This window comes from Cydia splendana, chromosome 1 (assembly GCF_910591565.1).
Source record: "Cydia splendana chromosome 1, ilCydSple1.2, whole genome shotgun sequence".
NCBI classification, from domain to species: Eukaryota; Metazoa; Arthropoda; class Insecta; order Lepidoptera; family Tortricidae; genus Cydia; species Cydia splendana.
The window spans coordinates 24636711-24653616 of record NC_085960.1 but is presented as its reverse complement, the minus strand read 5'-3'; the positions used below and the strand labels follow the sequence as shown (position 1 = coordinate 24653616).

Here is a 16906-nt window from a genome sequence, read left to right as displayed (position 1 = left end):
ATTACCTACCTATTAATTTTCAAATATATTTTCTATTCAGGAACCTTTATAGATATAATGCTCTGACCATAGGTATTATGAAAGTCACTATATAGACCAGAAAATTGATACAATTAATTGATTGCACTAAGTTCCCTTAAAATAAATAGGTATATTTAAAAATTAAAGGAAATATAATTCATTTGTACTGACTTAATAAATAAGCATGTAAAAGTAATTTTGATATTGTTCAGATGAAATTTAATATTTCCACTGTTAATATTTGAGCACATGAACGCCGCTGGCGGTAAAGCAACACGCTCCAAAGTTTTCCCCTAAGAAAATAAACGTAATTATTTAACTTCTCCTACCGGATATAACAGACAAAAATGGCTGGTTGGCATTAAGATTTGGTTGATATAGAATTGTTGTTTTTTTGAGAATTATCAACTCATTGTGTAAATGTGTGTTACATGTGTGTACTAACAAATACCAGGTATTAATCGAGAACAATTAAAACATCACTAATTAATTTAAAAAAAGTATTATATTTATACGCGTCATGGCTCGCACATAGTAATTTGCTAAACCACGGCTAAGATAAACTTGGCCAATAGGTATTAGCGTGTGTGTGGTCGAGTCTCGTGCGCGCGCGCATCGTAACCGGAGCGACACGCGCAGTAATCCAATATGGCCGATGTCGCGTATCGGTACATTGCGGGAATGCCATTTTAAGGGCTGTGCACAGTTCGAGCGCGAGGTTGATGTCTAATCAACGAACGCTCATTCTATAACAAACTCGCTTCTTTCACCTATACACTTGGCGATCAAAAAGGTATCAAAAACAAATTAAGGTTACAAAAACGATGCTGAAGTCGCAAACTAAATGCTTAAAGAGCTCCTCCACTCACTTTGCAAATCGCATGCGTGTTTACACATTGACAATGATTGAATTTGTTGCACTTCTTTAGTCGGCAATGTATCGAAAATCGCATGCAATTAGTTGTAAGGTCTGTAGAGCTCTTTAATGCGCGCGCCCGTTCTGTTTACTGTGCCAGCAATCAATTCAAGTTAGCATACAGTTGAAAACGAATCCTTTAAAGCATTTTTATCACTGACACAACATTGATCTTTCACATAACGATTAGCTGGATAGTTAAAATAACTAGCTATGCTATCCGCGTAACTGTGCACATGACTTAATGCTCAGCTGTCGCCTTATGGTTTACTTAGTCCAGCGAGCACATTGTGTAGGAATAGGAAACCTTATAGAAGTCAATAACTAATCGCGCAAAGGTACGGGTATGAGTTTTATATGTATGTTATAATTAAAACTCAATTTAAAACTAAACGCCTACTCGTATCTTAATGCTGAATAATCTTGAAAGGGCTTTCGCCGTCTAGTATATTGTTAACACCTACTATTTTATATATATTTTATATTTTATAGTACGTAGGTACTGGAAAGTCAAGCACCAAAAATATAAGCCAGTGACTGTTTCCGGTTGTAGACAATTTCGTGGATTGTCCAGCAAATGATCCATGTAATTTAAAATTTTTCAGTGCTATTGAAGCCAAAACTTTGCACTAGACTATGGCCACGCTAACTTTGCACAGACTTGGCAGTAAGAATGCATACCTGTATCCCTATAATCACCATACTTGACTAGCACTTGTCATGAAAACTTAGCGTGGTCCGACTCTAGTCTCTTACAATCTTTCTATAGCTTACGTGAAACAAAAATCATAGATCTCATAATTCAAGTTAAAAGTTGAAGTAAACAAACAGAGATCGAATTCGACGATTTTTGCAGCACCTCTTCACAATGGTGCGAAAGCTGGCGCGGCGCGGCAACAATGCGTCGTTGGCTATCGACTCCGGCGCATCTCGCGGTGGCTCGTTAGCCGCTGGGGGCGGTTGTTTGTACTACGATGCTAGTGCAAAACGACCTAAGTGCACTTGGATTTTAAAACGTTTAAGCTATTCTAAATTAGCACACCGGTCTACTGCGATGGGAGCTAGCGAGTTTGAGTTATGGCCTGCTTCGTGATGGACCGCTTTACTGACAAATCCTATCAGTAAATAGGAGTTTGAATTGTGACTGACATGTTTGTATAATTTTGTAAGGGTTCACTAATAAGTAACGTTTAACATTTTTTAATACGTTGATGGCAAACAAGGATACGTTTAAACCCAGGTTCCTCATCAATATCCACGGTCCCTGTAGGCAGTTCCTGGTCTGCGAAAAGAGGCAGAGGTAAGTCACCTAGGTTATAAATTAAATCGTCAGAATCTTCAGAGCCATAAACGAATTATCTGCGTATTTTCATCACCTTATTTGCACAAATATTCGTGTTGCATCACTTTTTTTTAATAAGGAAGAACAAAAGAGATGCAGAGAAGTTCACGTTCAAGAGCAATGAAAATGGATCACAATCTATGAAAACAAGAATACAAAAAAAACGAACTAACTAACTAATATGGCTCAACGACCAAAAGAGGCATTCTTCAGTATCGTCCACGAGTCCACGTGCCATTGTGTCTCTTGATAGGTCAAAAAATGCAGCATTAAAATGTATCCAAATGTTATCAACTAGAAAATCGTACGCAAATTCATGTAACCGCCGGTAATTCAGCACGATAACGACGCGACGTCGTCAGCATTGTAAAAGCTTTCATATCAATTGAATCCATTAGTTGAGTACACAAGACCCGTCTGTCTATTTGCTCATCAGTTTTTATCATTGGCCAGTTCGTGTTTGTTCCATCGGTCACTTCGGTTATTGATGGGCTGTTTCCCTTAGGCAACTTGTGTTTGCCATTTTCCGTCACCAATGACGGGCGAAACTAGGGCTTACACATTCATTGATTAGGGTTTTCCGTGTTTGTAAATGGTAAACATGAGTTTAGATTGCCGGTCAATCTGATCGCTATGTTTGTTTAAGTGTTTCTATTAATGTAGTGGAGTGAGAGTAGGTAGACGGGATAGTGCGGATTGAAACATTGTTAGCAATCCAGAATATCCATCTATTCTCACCATTTGCCATTTGTCCGCCATTTGTACATTATTGTATATATTTTGTGCAATAAAGTTTAAATAAATAAATATAAGGAATAGGTAGTGTTTCGGTGCGATGGTTATTTCTAATGTCAAGATTTGTTTTGAATTATTAACATAATAAGAGCAAGCTAAAATTCGTTTATATATATACCAAGGTTGTGAACAAATTAAATCCCTAATTTATTGAGCAACTGATCCCATAAAGCAGAGCTCTATCTGCCCGTGTGTGCCATTTGTCCGTTGAACAGCACTTAGCTTAACAAAAACTGATAGTTGTAAAACAAAAGAGCGAAACAAGTCCTGGGCAACAAGAGCGGCCATTCGCTCAGAAATAAACTAAGCGGTAAGAATTAACAGGGATAAAGGCTTAAAAGAGTAGCCGAAGTAGATTTATGTCGCGACGATCGCATCAGACCGATTTCGCTTGTTCAGAATGTTTTATTTTTTCGATTGACCGCAGAATGCGTTAATGTAATGTATTGACCGCTAAAGGTTACCTACGTTAAAGAAATGCAGCAAGAGACAGGAACGAGTTGATGTAAAGTTATAATTTTAGTTTGTAAAAATTTTGTCGTATTTAAGTTACTCCTAACATTTTTTTATAATTTACTATGAATTATGACGGGTGGCAAAGGAGGTTAGGCAAACCAATGATTCTTATTGAATTTGAATTCCCCTTGCGTGATGGACTTGCGTTGAACTTATCTATGATTTATAAAAATATCCAATCCCCGGCTCCTACAACACTACGTTAGTTTAGTACTATATAGTGTCTGTGCATGTTTATCAATAGGTAGTGAACAACGAAAACGGCACTTGAAAAGCCCGCAATATGACACCTATTTCCCATTCATAGCCTTTCTATTTACGCGAACGAATCGACAGCATTTTATCATAGCACAGGCCTTTCAAACAACCCTTCCTGTGGTTATCTGATAAGGCAGTGAATGTGCACTCGTTCTGTCTGTTCGTCACCCGTTCTGCAGTAGTGTAAAAATTGTCAGCGAATGTGCCTAGATAGTGATCTGCCATTTGTATGGGACCGAGGGGTGTCGTTATGACCTATGCTGCTATGTTTACACGTTTCTATAGAAAGAATGTAAGCTAAGTATAAGCAAACGCAATGTGTTTTGGCTCAAACGAAAGGTAACAAAATAAAAGACAGGTTAGTTTAGGTTAGTAACTTATATTATAACGTCTAATCAAAGGGACCAACTAAATCGCGAGGTTCGCGTCCAGTAACACCTATCAATTCCCGAAGCGAACCAACCGAGTGATTGCTGTAATTTCTTTAAAAATTCAACGGTAAAGATCGCCAGACACATTGATTCGAAAAATGTTTCATCAACAATATTTTTATTATCGTAATAACAAAATTACCGGTTGGCATTGTACGCGATTTCGACTCTTACTCTTATCGGATTAGGGAGCTATTCCTTTAGCGGTTACTTATGTATCAGGGGGGAGAAATGGAACCTTTTGTTGGCCTATAGCATTATTATTTCTCATTTTGTTTTGTTTATTAATACAATTGGCCCGCGGCGCAATATTGATATTCAAGTTTGATGATGACTCGCCCCGCGAATTTTCTCCCCGACCTCACTGTATTTTATGGCCAACAATTGTGTTTTCGTTTCTTTTGTTTAGAATTCGACGAATTGAATAATGTTAAAATCCCATCGTAATTTCCATTTTTACCGGAAGTTAACTTACCTATGCCTTGGTACCTATGTAGTGTACCTATATCAAATCTTAATACATATTGTAATAAAATAACTTTCGAATAAATACACTGAAATTTTTTGAGGATGCATAATTTGATAGGTAAGTTATGTTATTTCAGTAGGTATACATAATATAATTAAATTAATGCCACGCGTATGTTCTTAACACGAAAGACGTTATGGAAGCGATTAAATACATCTTTGTTCAATAACTATTGCTGTTTGATTACAATGTTTTGAGTAATAAAGGGTATATAGTGTTGCAGACAAGCAGCGCCATCTATCAAAATATTGCTGAACACTCGCGTGAATGGAAGAGCGGTCTCAACGCAAACGAACATCGCGTATTAAAATAAATTAGATAATGCTTTCCAATAATTTCGTTCTACAGTTGTTATTGCAGCTTTCGAACCATAACGCACAGAGAGTTTCTCATGGAAAACACGGAATGACGTGAATAAATAACTCGCAGAAATATCAATTAAATAATTATGCTGTCCGAATGGAATCGTGTGTAATGATAGTGGGCCGGGCTATAACTCAGACGCATCTGTTCTACGGCTATTTGCAAAAGGCACGACATCAGCCCGCATGAAGAACGGCACAGACCCGTCCTGTCTCCTCCTGTCGAGGGTTACTTTAATGTTAGGTTTATGACTACGTAACCATTCTGAATTTCACTATATTATTCATCTGGTCGTTATTCGTTCATAATAACACATGTTGCCCGAGCGACTACGTCTGTGAGTAAATAGGATAATGGCGAAGGACGTAATTACCTACATCGGTAAAACTCGCGATTGTTTTACACTGTGTAGGACACAGTGTATGTTATATTATTATATGTAAGGACGCAGTCTTAGCTCAAAGTGACCCATGCGACTGTACTTATAAATAATGGCAACAAAACCGCTGTTTACCGACTATTTTCTAATTTTAATAATTTATCGTAATAACGCAATAAATAGTCTGGTCATAATGCGATGCAAATGCTTCGAGTGTCGTTACGCGAGACGGCGAGCAGACCTACAGGAATGGAAAACTAGTAAGTTATAAAAGTACGTGCTTTTCGATATTAAGAGGGTCTAATCAGCGTTGCTTACGTTATGTTACGCGGAATCGACTCGCGCTGGATCTCGACTAATATCGATTACAGCATTTACATCGATAAACCTTCCTGCAGCAGTGTCTCCATCTTATAATAATTTCATATGTAAATTTAGAAACCGTAACATTTTCTTAGAAAGCGTTAGCATGATCATAATGTGAACTAAGTTCAAAATCCATTAATTATAAAATCAACTGTCTGTCTAGGTTATGTTCTTCCTCGATAAAATAGTAATCGATATAAATTCTCTTTTATAACAGTCATAAGCGCTTATACAACACACATTAAGAGCTTTCAAGGAAGCAGAATTAAAATGAACCTGCCTATTTAGGTATACCTATCAGCTACGTTGCTTAGTTAAAGGTTAGAATTAAGAAGGTACATCATTTACATTGCCCAGATACTCTCGAGAATTATGAGCTGAAATACTTAAGTCACTTTTTTGTTTTTTTTTTTCAAATATAATTAATGAGATACCTAATGAGGTTAGGAATAGAGTAAGACCTATTTAGTTATGGTACCAGCCGAGGGAATACATATACTTATTTGCATCTGAAAGATTATGTTTTTGAAGTGAAAACTTCTTTAGCGGCGCTGTGCACTTTTTGTGATGGGGAAAAATGTTAAACTCGCGACAGGTCACGTGACCGTAAGATTCGTAAGACGTAAGACGGACACGTGACCTGATCGAAAAATGAGTTGCAATATCATTGAGTTTTCACTTCTGCCGGCACTCCCGGAGTGCAACCCGTTGTTGTTTTTGTTCTAACCATTACCAATAGGTACATTTAAGGATTATCTACAACCAGCTTTTCTCCTCTGTCGAACGAGTAGTATCTAAGTGGCAATCTAACAATGCAAGGGGTTCGCAGACTTTATGTATTTTATTAGATTTATTAGTACCTAGGTACTGTAGACAAAAAAAGGTTGATTTCTAAAAATAGCTCAGTAGTGAACTCACCCTTCTCGTAACTGATCTGGCGCTCCTGCTGGCGCGCGTTATCCGCCGCCACCTTGAGCAGCCCCTGGATGTTCCGGAGCAGGGTCTCGGTGGAGGAGACCAGCGTGTCCGCCGTGGGGTCGACGGGCACGGGCGGCGTCGCCTGCGCCGCGTAGCTCACGGGCGCGGGCGACCCGGACGTCGGCAGGTCGCGGTCGTTGTCGCTCAGATCTGCTCCTAGACAAGGGTGTCTACAAATTAGTGGATATCACACACACGATCATAAACTAGCAGAAGATTCGCGCAATTCCACGCAAAAAACAAAGGACCTTAACCTGAATATCAGCCCCAGGAATGAATAAACCCACACCCGTAATCATGATCCAAAAGGACCGATTGAGACGGTAAAAAAAAAACCGGGCAAGTGCGAGTCGGACTCGCGCACGAAGGGTTCCGTACCATAACGCAAAAAAAAAAAAAAACAAAAAAAAAGCAAAAAAAAAACGGTCACCCATCCAAATACTGACCACTCCCGACGTTGCTTAACTTTCGTCAAAAATCACGTTTGTTGTATGGGAGCCCCATTTAAATCTTTATTTTATTCTGTTTTTAGTATTTGTTGTTATAGCGGCAACAGAAATACATCATCTGTGAAAATTTCAACTGTCTAGCTATCACGGTTCGTGAGATACAGCCTGGTGACAGACGGACGGACGGACGGACGGACAGCGAAGTCTTAGTAATAGGGTCCCGTTTTACCCTTTGGGTACGGAACCCTAAAAACTGAATAATGCGAGTATTAGTATCTTGCTATTATTGATTACCTACACTCGACGAATATCACATTTCAGAAGCATGTTAGACAGGAGTCTTAGAAATATCGACTAAATAGATTTTATGTAGGTATACGATAGTTATACATAATTTGTCTCATAAAATAGAACAAACTTTGTTAACTCTATTGCGAATGAAGTAGCCTACATTACAAATTCAACTTTATTTATTAGCTACCCGCGCTTGGTATTATAAATCATAAAAGCTTACTACTCTAAATGGTATCGGTAAAAATAAGCGAGCAATACCGACTTACAAGCCCATCGCGTGCTCGTATCATTCAGCGCAGTTATTATTGCAATACAAAATGATTATAATTATTGCACAAGGATTCAGCAATGAAAAATTATTATATTATAAACGGGAATATCCTTTGTTGCATCAAATTTTGATAAAAAGTAATCCTGCTACAAATGCAAATTTCGCATTCCAATGTTACTCTTCACTTTGTTATAGGTTATATTAATACTATATACACGTATACCTACTAAATTATAGTAAAATTATATTTCATTTACTCACACATTTACATTTGTTCACCACAAAATTATCAAATGAAACTAATCTCCTCAATATGAAGACCTCACGCATAAAAAGCGTTTTTAATTTTGCTCTCCCACGCCACGAATATGAATAATCTATCGATACATTTAATTTAACTGACAACATAGTGAATGCTCATCAAATAATGAAGACAACATCGTTTCGTCATTGTCGATGCTCACGATAGCACTCTCCGCTTGTCACAACACCATCTCCCTAATAAGGCCAATTAACAGAATCCTATCAGAACTCATCACTCGAAACTAAACTCTATTATTATGCATCCAAGTTAGACATTTAGATAGTAACAAGATAAGAAATGAATTACTTGAGGCTTATAAATGAAATCAACGTAAAAAGTGAGATTAGTGATTGAAAGAAAGAGGTAATCTTAGACGGGCAAAGACGAAAGTTGAATGACACGATTTGGAAAGAGCACTTTAATGAGTTCAGGACAAGCGTGCTGCGTGATCACTGATCACGCGGATCGATGTAATTTATTTTAAACAAACATGCATATGATTGATTTTGAAATATCGAATCGCCTGCGAAATAGCGTACCACGTCGAAATAATTTATTTGAGGTGTTTAATCGGTGTCGACATCAAACCCATTGTTTACTCAATTTTCTCGAGGCTCATCCCGTAAGCCGTGGCCGAGTGAGCATTTTCCTATAATCGTAGACAGCTATCCGTTCCCACGGTCTCCGAACATTTTGTACATAACTACAATAGACAATCCTTATTGTTTCACTTGATTTAGCTATTGTGAGCGCAGACTAGTTATATTTGTGGATGGGTGTTGTGATTAGCGCTGCCGTCACTGACTCGTGTTCATGTTCTATTATTTCCCTCACTTCCACGTTAATGAACACAGAAACATAAAAACTCTTCTCACAGTTATTTCTTTTCATTATCGTTTTAATAATACACAAACACTATTTTAAATGCTATCTTTCAATCTAGTTTTAATATGTTTATGGATGTAATGAGCGGTTATCGCCTTTTGTTCAAGTGATTTTATTTATGATTACAGTAATAGATAACTTGAACAAAAATAAGTGAACTGATTAAAAGCAAGGGAGTTGTATATACATATTTTATACCGCAAAATGTGTAACAAACAAACAATTTAAAATAATGCTAATAAATAATTCATCATTGTCTAGCAATCATTTTTAATATTCCAATACATACATTAATAACAAAATATTGTGTGCCTTAACTCTATTACGAGTAGTTGAAATAAATTACTCGTGTGGCAACGCGCGTAAGATGTTCAGTCAATTAATGGACTGTTTGATTGACCCAGCATCACTAACATGGCCCATAATAGCCATGTAAATCTGATAATGCGTGGCAGAAATAAGGGTAAAATTCACAATGGAAAATGAGTCCTTTAAATCCCTATTCATACATCAACGGAGGGCAACGTAGAGGATAATCGTAATAAGATTTTATTATATACACCCATTACGAGCAAACGTGCGATGTCTAGGGATCATGTCATGAGATAACGTATGGGAAAGGCGCATCAATACCTTAATCGCCCAGTACGCGCAAATGCCAAATTATTACGATTACCTACGACATAAACTCCGCACTTGCCTTCTGCAGACTGTATTAAGTTTCATAAATCGAGAATTCAGTAATAAAATAATTAACATGACCTCAAATTGCTACGTACCTACAATGTTATAGTAGTAGCAATTTTACACTTATTATAAGTAGGTATTTCCAGTTTCTAAAATAAAAGGAAGGTGGTTTTATGGCTGATAATTTCCGAACTATGAATGCTGAAGGTTCCAGAGCTATTACTGGGTAATTTTGCCGAGCATTACATGTCGAGTATATTGGACGGGTGATACCGCGTTGTGTTAATGCTACGCCGACACTTTCTTGCCTCCTCCAGCCACCAGTGATGTGAGGGAGAATTGCTGAAACGTTATTAAAATACTTACACCTATTCGCAAACCTTCGAATCCACGTTAAGGTGCATTGAGAGCGATAAGGAAAATTTTAGATCCATTCTCTATCGAGTACCTAATAATAATCTAGTTTAAAACTTAAACTAGTGACATGGTTCTATGGTTACGATTACCACTCAAAGGTAGACTGCGAAGTCTGCGAAGAAAGGTAGGTAGTCCAATCATAAGTTTCATGTAATAGGTGAATGACAACTGACCCTCGTCTTCCTCCTTCATGTTGTGGTCGTCCTGGTCGGACATGTTTGCGTCGCTCTCGTCCGAGTGCGAGCGCGGCGAGGCGGGCGCCGCCGCGGACGGCAGCCGCGGCGGCTGCGGCGTGCGGCGCGACGCGGCGGAGCTGCGCCCACTTGCGGAGCCCTCGCCCCGCTCGTTGCGTTCGCTCCGGTCCGAGCGGTCGCGGTCGCCCGACCCCGACTTCGAGAGGTTGAGCACAGGACTGTGACCTGGCGATGAACCTGTGAAAAGGAATATAAAAAAAAAATTGTAGACATCCAGAAAATAGATTCCTAAATATGAAGCTAAAGTCTTACTTAAAATATAGATAGATAGATAGAATACTCTTTATTGGCACACCTCAGTAAAAAGATACAAAAGAAAAGAACAATTGTTTAAATGTAGATGCAGACAACAGGCGGTCTTATCGCTAAAGAGCGATCTCTTCCAGACAACCTTCGGGTAGCGGAAACAGAGAAAGCCGAGGTTTCAGGTCAAAACTTTCAGTGTATTCGCAAAATTAATAATTTATAGACATTTAGTGTATAACCTCAATACGGAGCTAAATGTCTAAGTACCTCCTTTAAAGCTGAGGTTTCAGGCCGAAACTCTCAGCGTAGGTACCTACATATTTACAAAACTGTACCTATCGCAAAAATGCTGGTGAGAGAAAGATTCATCAAACTAGGAAACTTTAGTCGCATTTGTACAACTTAAGTTCTATCTACTCACCATTATGTGACCCTTCACGAGCTTTATCGATTGCCATAACTCGTTCCATGTCGCCTCTTTCGTCACGCAATCTGAAACAACCAGCAAAAACATCAAAATCTATTTACATTTAAAAAAATCATTAGGAATCACACGTCAATATCTCGTTGGGAACATGAATGGTCTTAACTACGTCAAATCGGACACGGTAAATCAAATAAATTTCTTCAAAGCTACTGACTGACAAACAGTTATATCATTTGAAACCATAAAGCATGCTTCCCACTGGGATCTCGGAGCTACCACAAAGGCAGGGGTATAATATTGAGGTGCCCCGCTGAGATTCTTTGTGAGCGGATGAAGAAGGCAGATATGTAATCATTTTGTATGCGGATATCTCGTGCCGCTACCCTAATTCCGCGGGTCCTTTTTGATTGTGAATTATTGAACTGCTCAAGCTTCCGTTTCGATTCTATTTTATGAATATTTACTTATTAACTTCTGTGAAGCTGGATCATTAAATTTGATTTAATCTTTATTTAATTTGATTTCATATTTGTAAAGTATCGCATGATTTTTCAAGTGATAGTATATAGCAGCTTTAATTAATATATCTATTTAAAAAGAAACTTAATAAAAGGAAACAACAAAGTGAATCGTGAATGAGCTGATTTAGAAACTTGAAGAAACGTGAATTCGCCCCAAACCAATTTCACTCATTTCAAAGGGGTTAATGTTACAATTTTTGCACAGTAATGCCTTTTGAGCATTTGAATATAAATGACGTCTGAAAGTGAAATGTAACATACATAATAAGTGGCTGTTTTAAGCCTTCGCGGAACCCTTTTGTGGATTACAGTGTAGCGTAGAACACAGAGGTACAGAATACAGTTGGATTTCAGAGGGCACCTTTCATGGATATTATTTCAAATAGGTAGTGTAAATTATTATATTTCGCATAACATTTTTTTTTATTACAGATGTGTGTAAACTTTATGTTGGCAACTAAACAGATTTAATAAAAAAAAATTAGTTTGTAAGGTGAACTCACTTGACTGTAGTTTTTATTTAAACTATATTTTCTGGCGTTTAAGATATTGGAATTATTTTATTATAAGTTATGTATTCAGACAATTAGTCGTTATAAGTAAACAAACACTAAACAAAAATACAATGACTAATTTTAATGCGAGTGAAACTGTGTGCAAAAGGCCATGTGTACCGCATATTATACATATATGTATGTAGGTACCTAGTGGTACCTAAATTACGAAAAAAATTGATCTCTCTGCGCGCCGCTACTCTATGGTGAACCCTCGAAATGGAGTCGTTTCGTACTTTACTGACGAGTCACGGAGCGTTGCCGTTTGAATTTAATATATTTTTCATTTGCCCCACAATTAATATGTTAATAATCTTAGATACTGTAAACACCTTGTTTAGAGATTTATGAAGTGAAATGAGTTTTTTTACTATCTTTGAAGTTAGCACACGTGTTTTTTTCTAAACTTAAGGATCTGCTAATATTTTATCTCTATTATCTCACAAATTTATGTAACACGTATTAGAAATGCTACGACATGACGATGACTTATAACTTTGACATTAGCTTGATATAGAGCACCTACGTTAAAAAAAATATAAAAGACTTAAGATATTTAAGATTAGACACGATCAACCCAGATCTAATTATTTTCTCAGATACAGTTTATTTCAATATAACAAGGTTCTTCGAAGGCCGAACGAATCAGAAAAGAATGAATGGATCATCACTTGATCGGACGATAGATAACACCAGATCAATAAAATAATAAATTATCTCCACTTCCTCTACTTTATTGTTATCATTCAGAGTGTTACCATGATTAATGACATACATACTAACAAGATTTTATAACATAACAGAATTGTTAAGTAAACAATTATTTATTTAACTAACTATTAATACTCGTAGAGCATGAAATTATAAGAATCAAAGGCCAATTAGTAAATTAATTGCATGATAAGTATTACCTAATGAAAATTTCGCTTCCAAGTGCGATAACTATAACTATCAATCTAAACTGAACGAAATAAACTAAAATATAATAGCCTTAAACAGTATATCTAAAAGTACAACAATTTGTGCGCTAACTGAGAGAAACAACCATCATCGCTCACGGGATGAGATAAAATTATTCATTCACTTGTCAGAACGCAAATTGGCGACGAATCGGGCACCATCAGGCGCACAACGCTAACAAATATTAAATCCATGACGAGCATTTTTTTCACTGGAACTCAATTGTATAATAATATTGTTTAATCGTATTGTCTGAATATATTGCAAATAGATACGCCTACTATCCAGATCCAGGATCTACAAAAGTAAGATATATTTTCTTCTAGTTAACAAAAGAAGAAAACTAACATTATTCATCATAAAGTTACTTTTACTAAAGTTACACTCTTTCATAAAAATAAATGATGGCGCCAGCATAACTTGCCCTGTCAATCCCTAAAATTGGGTCGAATTCTTGTTTTTTTTTGGAATTTTATGGCCAGGATACCAGCCCTTTCCTTGAAGCCAAACCTCATAGAACAAAACTAGAGAAAGGTGCAAGTTATAATGGCGCCATCTATGCACACCTTTGACAGTTGCCAACCCCATTAAAATTAGATAAATCGCCGCGAATAGACTAACGGACTAAATAATTATTTATATATGCTTAAATAAAATACTTATTTTTTCAGATTGCTTTCCGTTTACTCTATCCAATTCTCCGTCCTATAACCGATAATCTATTTATTGATTAGCTTCTAGATGTAGTAATTATTTCACAACACGCGGTTAAGCTTCAATACGGAACGAAGTTTTAGCTTAAGCATGACAATGTTATGGCAGAGGCAATGCGTAGTTAACGCGCTAACTGTCGCCATTACAGAATGGCCACTGGCCTAAACAGATATTCCGGGGCCATGGGCGCGGACAATGCGCCGCAATCTAGCACCAGCGCCAATGTGCGCTGATTAGTTAATACTGAACCGCTCACATTACCTAATACCGCGGCTCCGACACGACGCTCAAACCGTTCTTGTATGCATAATCTGATTAGCGTAAGTATTATCTAAACAAAGCGAGTATTAACAATATACATAATACCAAAATTGCACTCCGCTCATAACGCGCGCATTAATAGCACAATCATACTGTGTGCCGAACTAATTCCCTTATTTGCATTCCCAAGAATCGATTAAGAAAATCAAATCCCGTTGGAGCGTCACTGCGTGAAACATTTGCTTGACACCCAAATCAAAAATCGTTTTAGCTCACCCTCGCGGGGAGGCTGGGGAAGCGTCGACGCCTCAACATTTATTATTTCAGACATATCACTCACATGCAAAACAAACTCCGTCCGATCCATCAAAAAGTTTCCTCTCCCGCCCTCCATCTCCGGTCTATAACACAAATCGAGTGTGTAAGTATTGTGGTTTCATAGGGGCTCACAATGTATGGTTTTGCCAAGAATTCTCTAGTAATCTATGTAGTTCTAAATGTATAATTTTAAAATACAAAATTGAATAAAACGTTCATAAAGTAATTAGAAGGACATTTAAGACGACCTGTAGGTATTGCAGAATAGCATATAAAGAGATTGACATTTCTAGCCCTAATCACGTGCGGTTTGTTATAAGACTCTACAAAGTTATGATTTACAAGACTGTGTACAAAAGTATAAATAAGCTCACTCATCCGTAAGAAACAAGCAACCCCCCCTAAACAGTCAACAAAGCTTGGAAGAAAATCGAGCGAAAAAAGGCTAAAAACACCTTAGGGGTTTACTAATCGAATAAAAAATATCAGCGGCCGATGCCAATGTATGGGGGAGAAATGGAATAAATTATAAAGAAAATACAAGTAGCAAAGGGGCCGTTGTTATGAGTAAAAAGTTCCAAACATATGCAGATAACGAAATGCTTTGCCTTTGAAATGATGTACAGACAATATTGCCGAGTAATAACGGCGTATCAGTTTGAGAAATATATTCCGCTTTATGAGGCAATTTAAATAAATGCTATTTGCATGCTTTTAAAAGAATTCTTAAGATTGTTTATTTAATTTATAACAACCTTTTTTACTAGATGTGTTATTACAATTACTTAATATTAAGTTACTTAAAGTTAATAAATTTGGAAGTAACTATGTAGATTTCATTAGTTTTCCCATTCAATGATGTGAGTTAATTAATATAATTATTAAAACAACAGGAAAGAAAATATTTACATACTACATACCTACTTATGTTAAATTTTGTTAACTATCTCAACTTAACCAACTTGAATCAGTAATCAATAGCCAATTAGAAATATAATAATTTTGTAATTTTAATAATAGTTTGTAGATAAAAAGTCACTTGAGGTCACCGTACACATAATAACTACCTACTTAGAAAATGTTGTACAAGGAAGAAAAACACTTAGGGTGGAAGAAAGACGAACGTTGAAATAATAGGAAAGAAGTAACACGATGACTTGTCGCCGGCCGCACCCTCGCATAAACGTCACGATGTCATTTGTAAAAATTGCGGCCTAACTTCTCCAATTTTAGAACAGGGCCTGCCGCGGAGACTACAAAAAGACAGCTTCGGAATAAATCAATGAAGGGAGTTTGAGGCGAATTTTCCGCTGAACATTACGGAATTGATGTTAGGAACGACTTTGAGGTTTCGTGGCAAGAATGCGAAATATCTTTGTTTTAAGAAAATATACTTTTTTATTAGTATTCAAATTAATGGAGAAAACCAGCTTAAACAGTTTTTTTTAAACTTATCACTAACAATCACTAACTTCGATACATAAATTGCTCCAGGCTGCCCTACAGTTATTCTGTTCCATTGCGGAAATGTCTAACCAAAATAACCAAATTGGGGGGCGACAAAAATAAATGGTAGAAAAAGTGGAACCTCCGCGGGGGAAACCGGAGACAGTTATTTAAATTTGAATAATATAATATGAAAAAAATTACATCACTTAATACCGTAATAAAAGTGCACTAAGCGACCGGGACATTACGCTTGCCAAATGCAAAGAGGGACATGCATATTTTGCCATTTTGCTTATGAAACGTGAAATGAAATATAAAGTTTGAGGAGAAGAAATAAAATATGTCTTTTGGAGCTTAGGAGCTCATTACGCCATTAGAAGTACGTGAGGAGATTTGAGTTGTCTGCATCGGGCTTTGAAAGATTAATGGGCGATTTTGCAAAAATAACAAGTTTGTGCGGTTTGTAAATTACAGGTAACAAATATACAATCTAGATTTCTTTATGTGTGTATTATACTTACACATTTATTTGTAGATATCTATGTGTATATGTACACATTTTTATAAATATATACCTATGTAATTATTACAGAGTGAAAGTTCAGAGAGAAATGACCGATATTATACGGCTATTTCCTAATTTACCATCTAAACATGTACGCTGGAAGAGCAAGTGTCTAATATCAATTTGTGGACATGTGGACATAAGATCGTTTACGATTGCAGTAGCATGAGGTAACGAGATTTCGATCCAGTCCGCGGACGTTCGGCTGTGGAGACAGAGACACCGTCCCGGCTGCCGCAGCGCTCCCGCTCCCGATCTCGGACAATTATGCAAAATTGCTTCTACAATTCCTACTCCCCGACTTTTAATGGCAATACCATTATCTGTAATGGGAATGCGTTTTGATAATGTCGAATTTCATTGCACGATTTTTAGGGAAATTCTGCGCCCATTATATTAGTCTGTTTTTTGTCGCTTCAGATTTATAGAGCCATAA

General features: G+C 37.1%; 1 protein-coding gene across 8 annotated transcripts in view; it reads right to left on the bottom strand.

The window, feature by feature from the left end:
* LOC134797108 (dachshund homolog 2) overlaps positions 1-16906 on the bottom strand; it is a 174328-nt gene that overhangs the window by 53640 nt on the left and 103782 nt on the right. For 6 of the 8 annotated variants that reach the window (XM_063769342.1, XM_063769358.1, XM_063769364.1 and 3 more), the window contains 3 exons: positions 11123-11193; positions 10375-10632; positions 6835-7050 (listed from right to left, as the gene is read on the bottom strand). In XM_063769342.1, coding sequence (XP_063625412.1) covers positions 6835-7050; positions 10375-10632; positions 11123-11193 — 545 coding nt within the window. The remainder of the gene's footprint in view (positions 1-6834; positions 7051-10374; positions 10633-11122; positions 11194-16906) is intronic. The other 2 variants (XM_063769350.1, XM_063769396.1) reach the window with 1 other exon arrangement.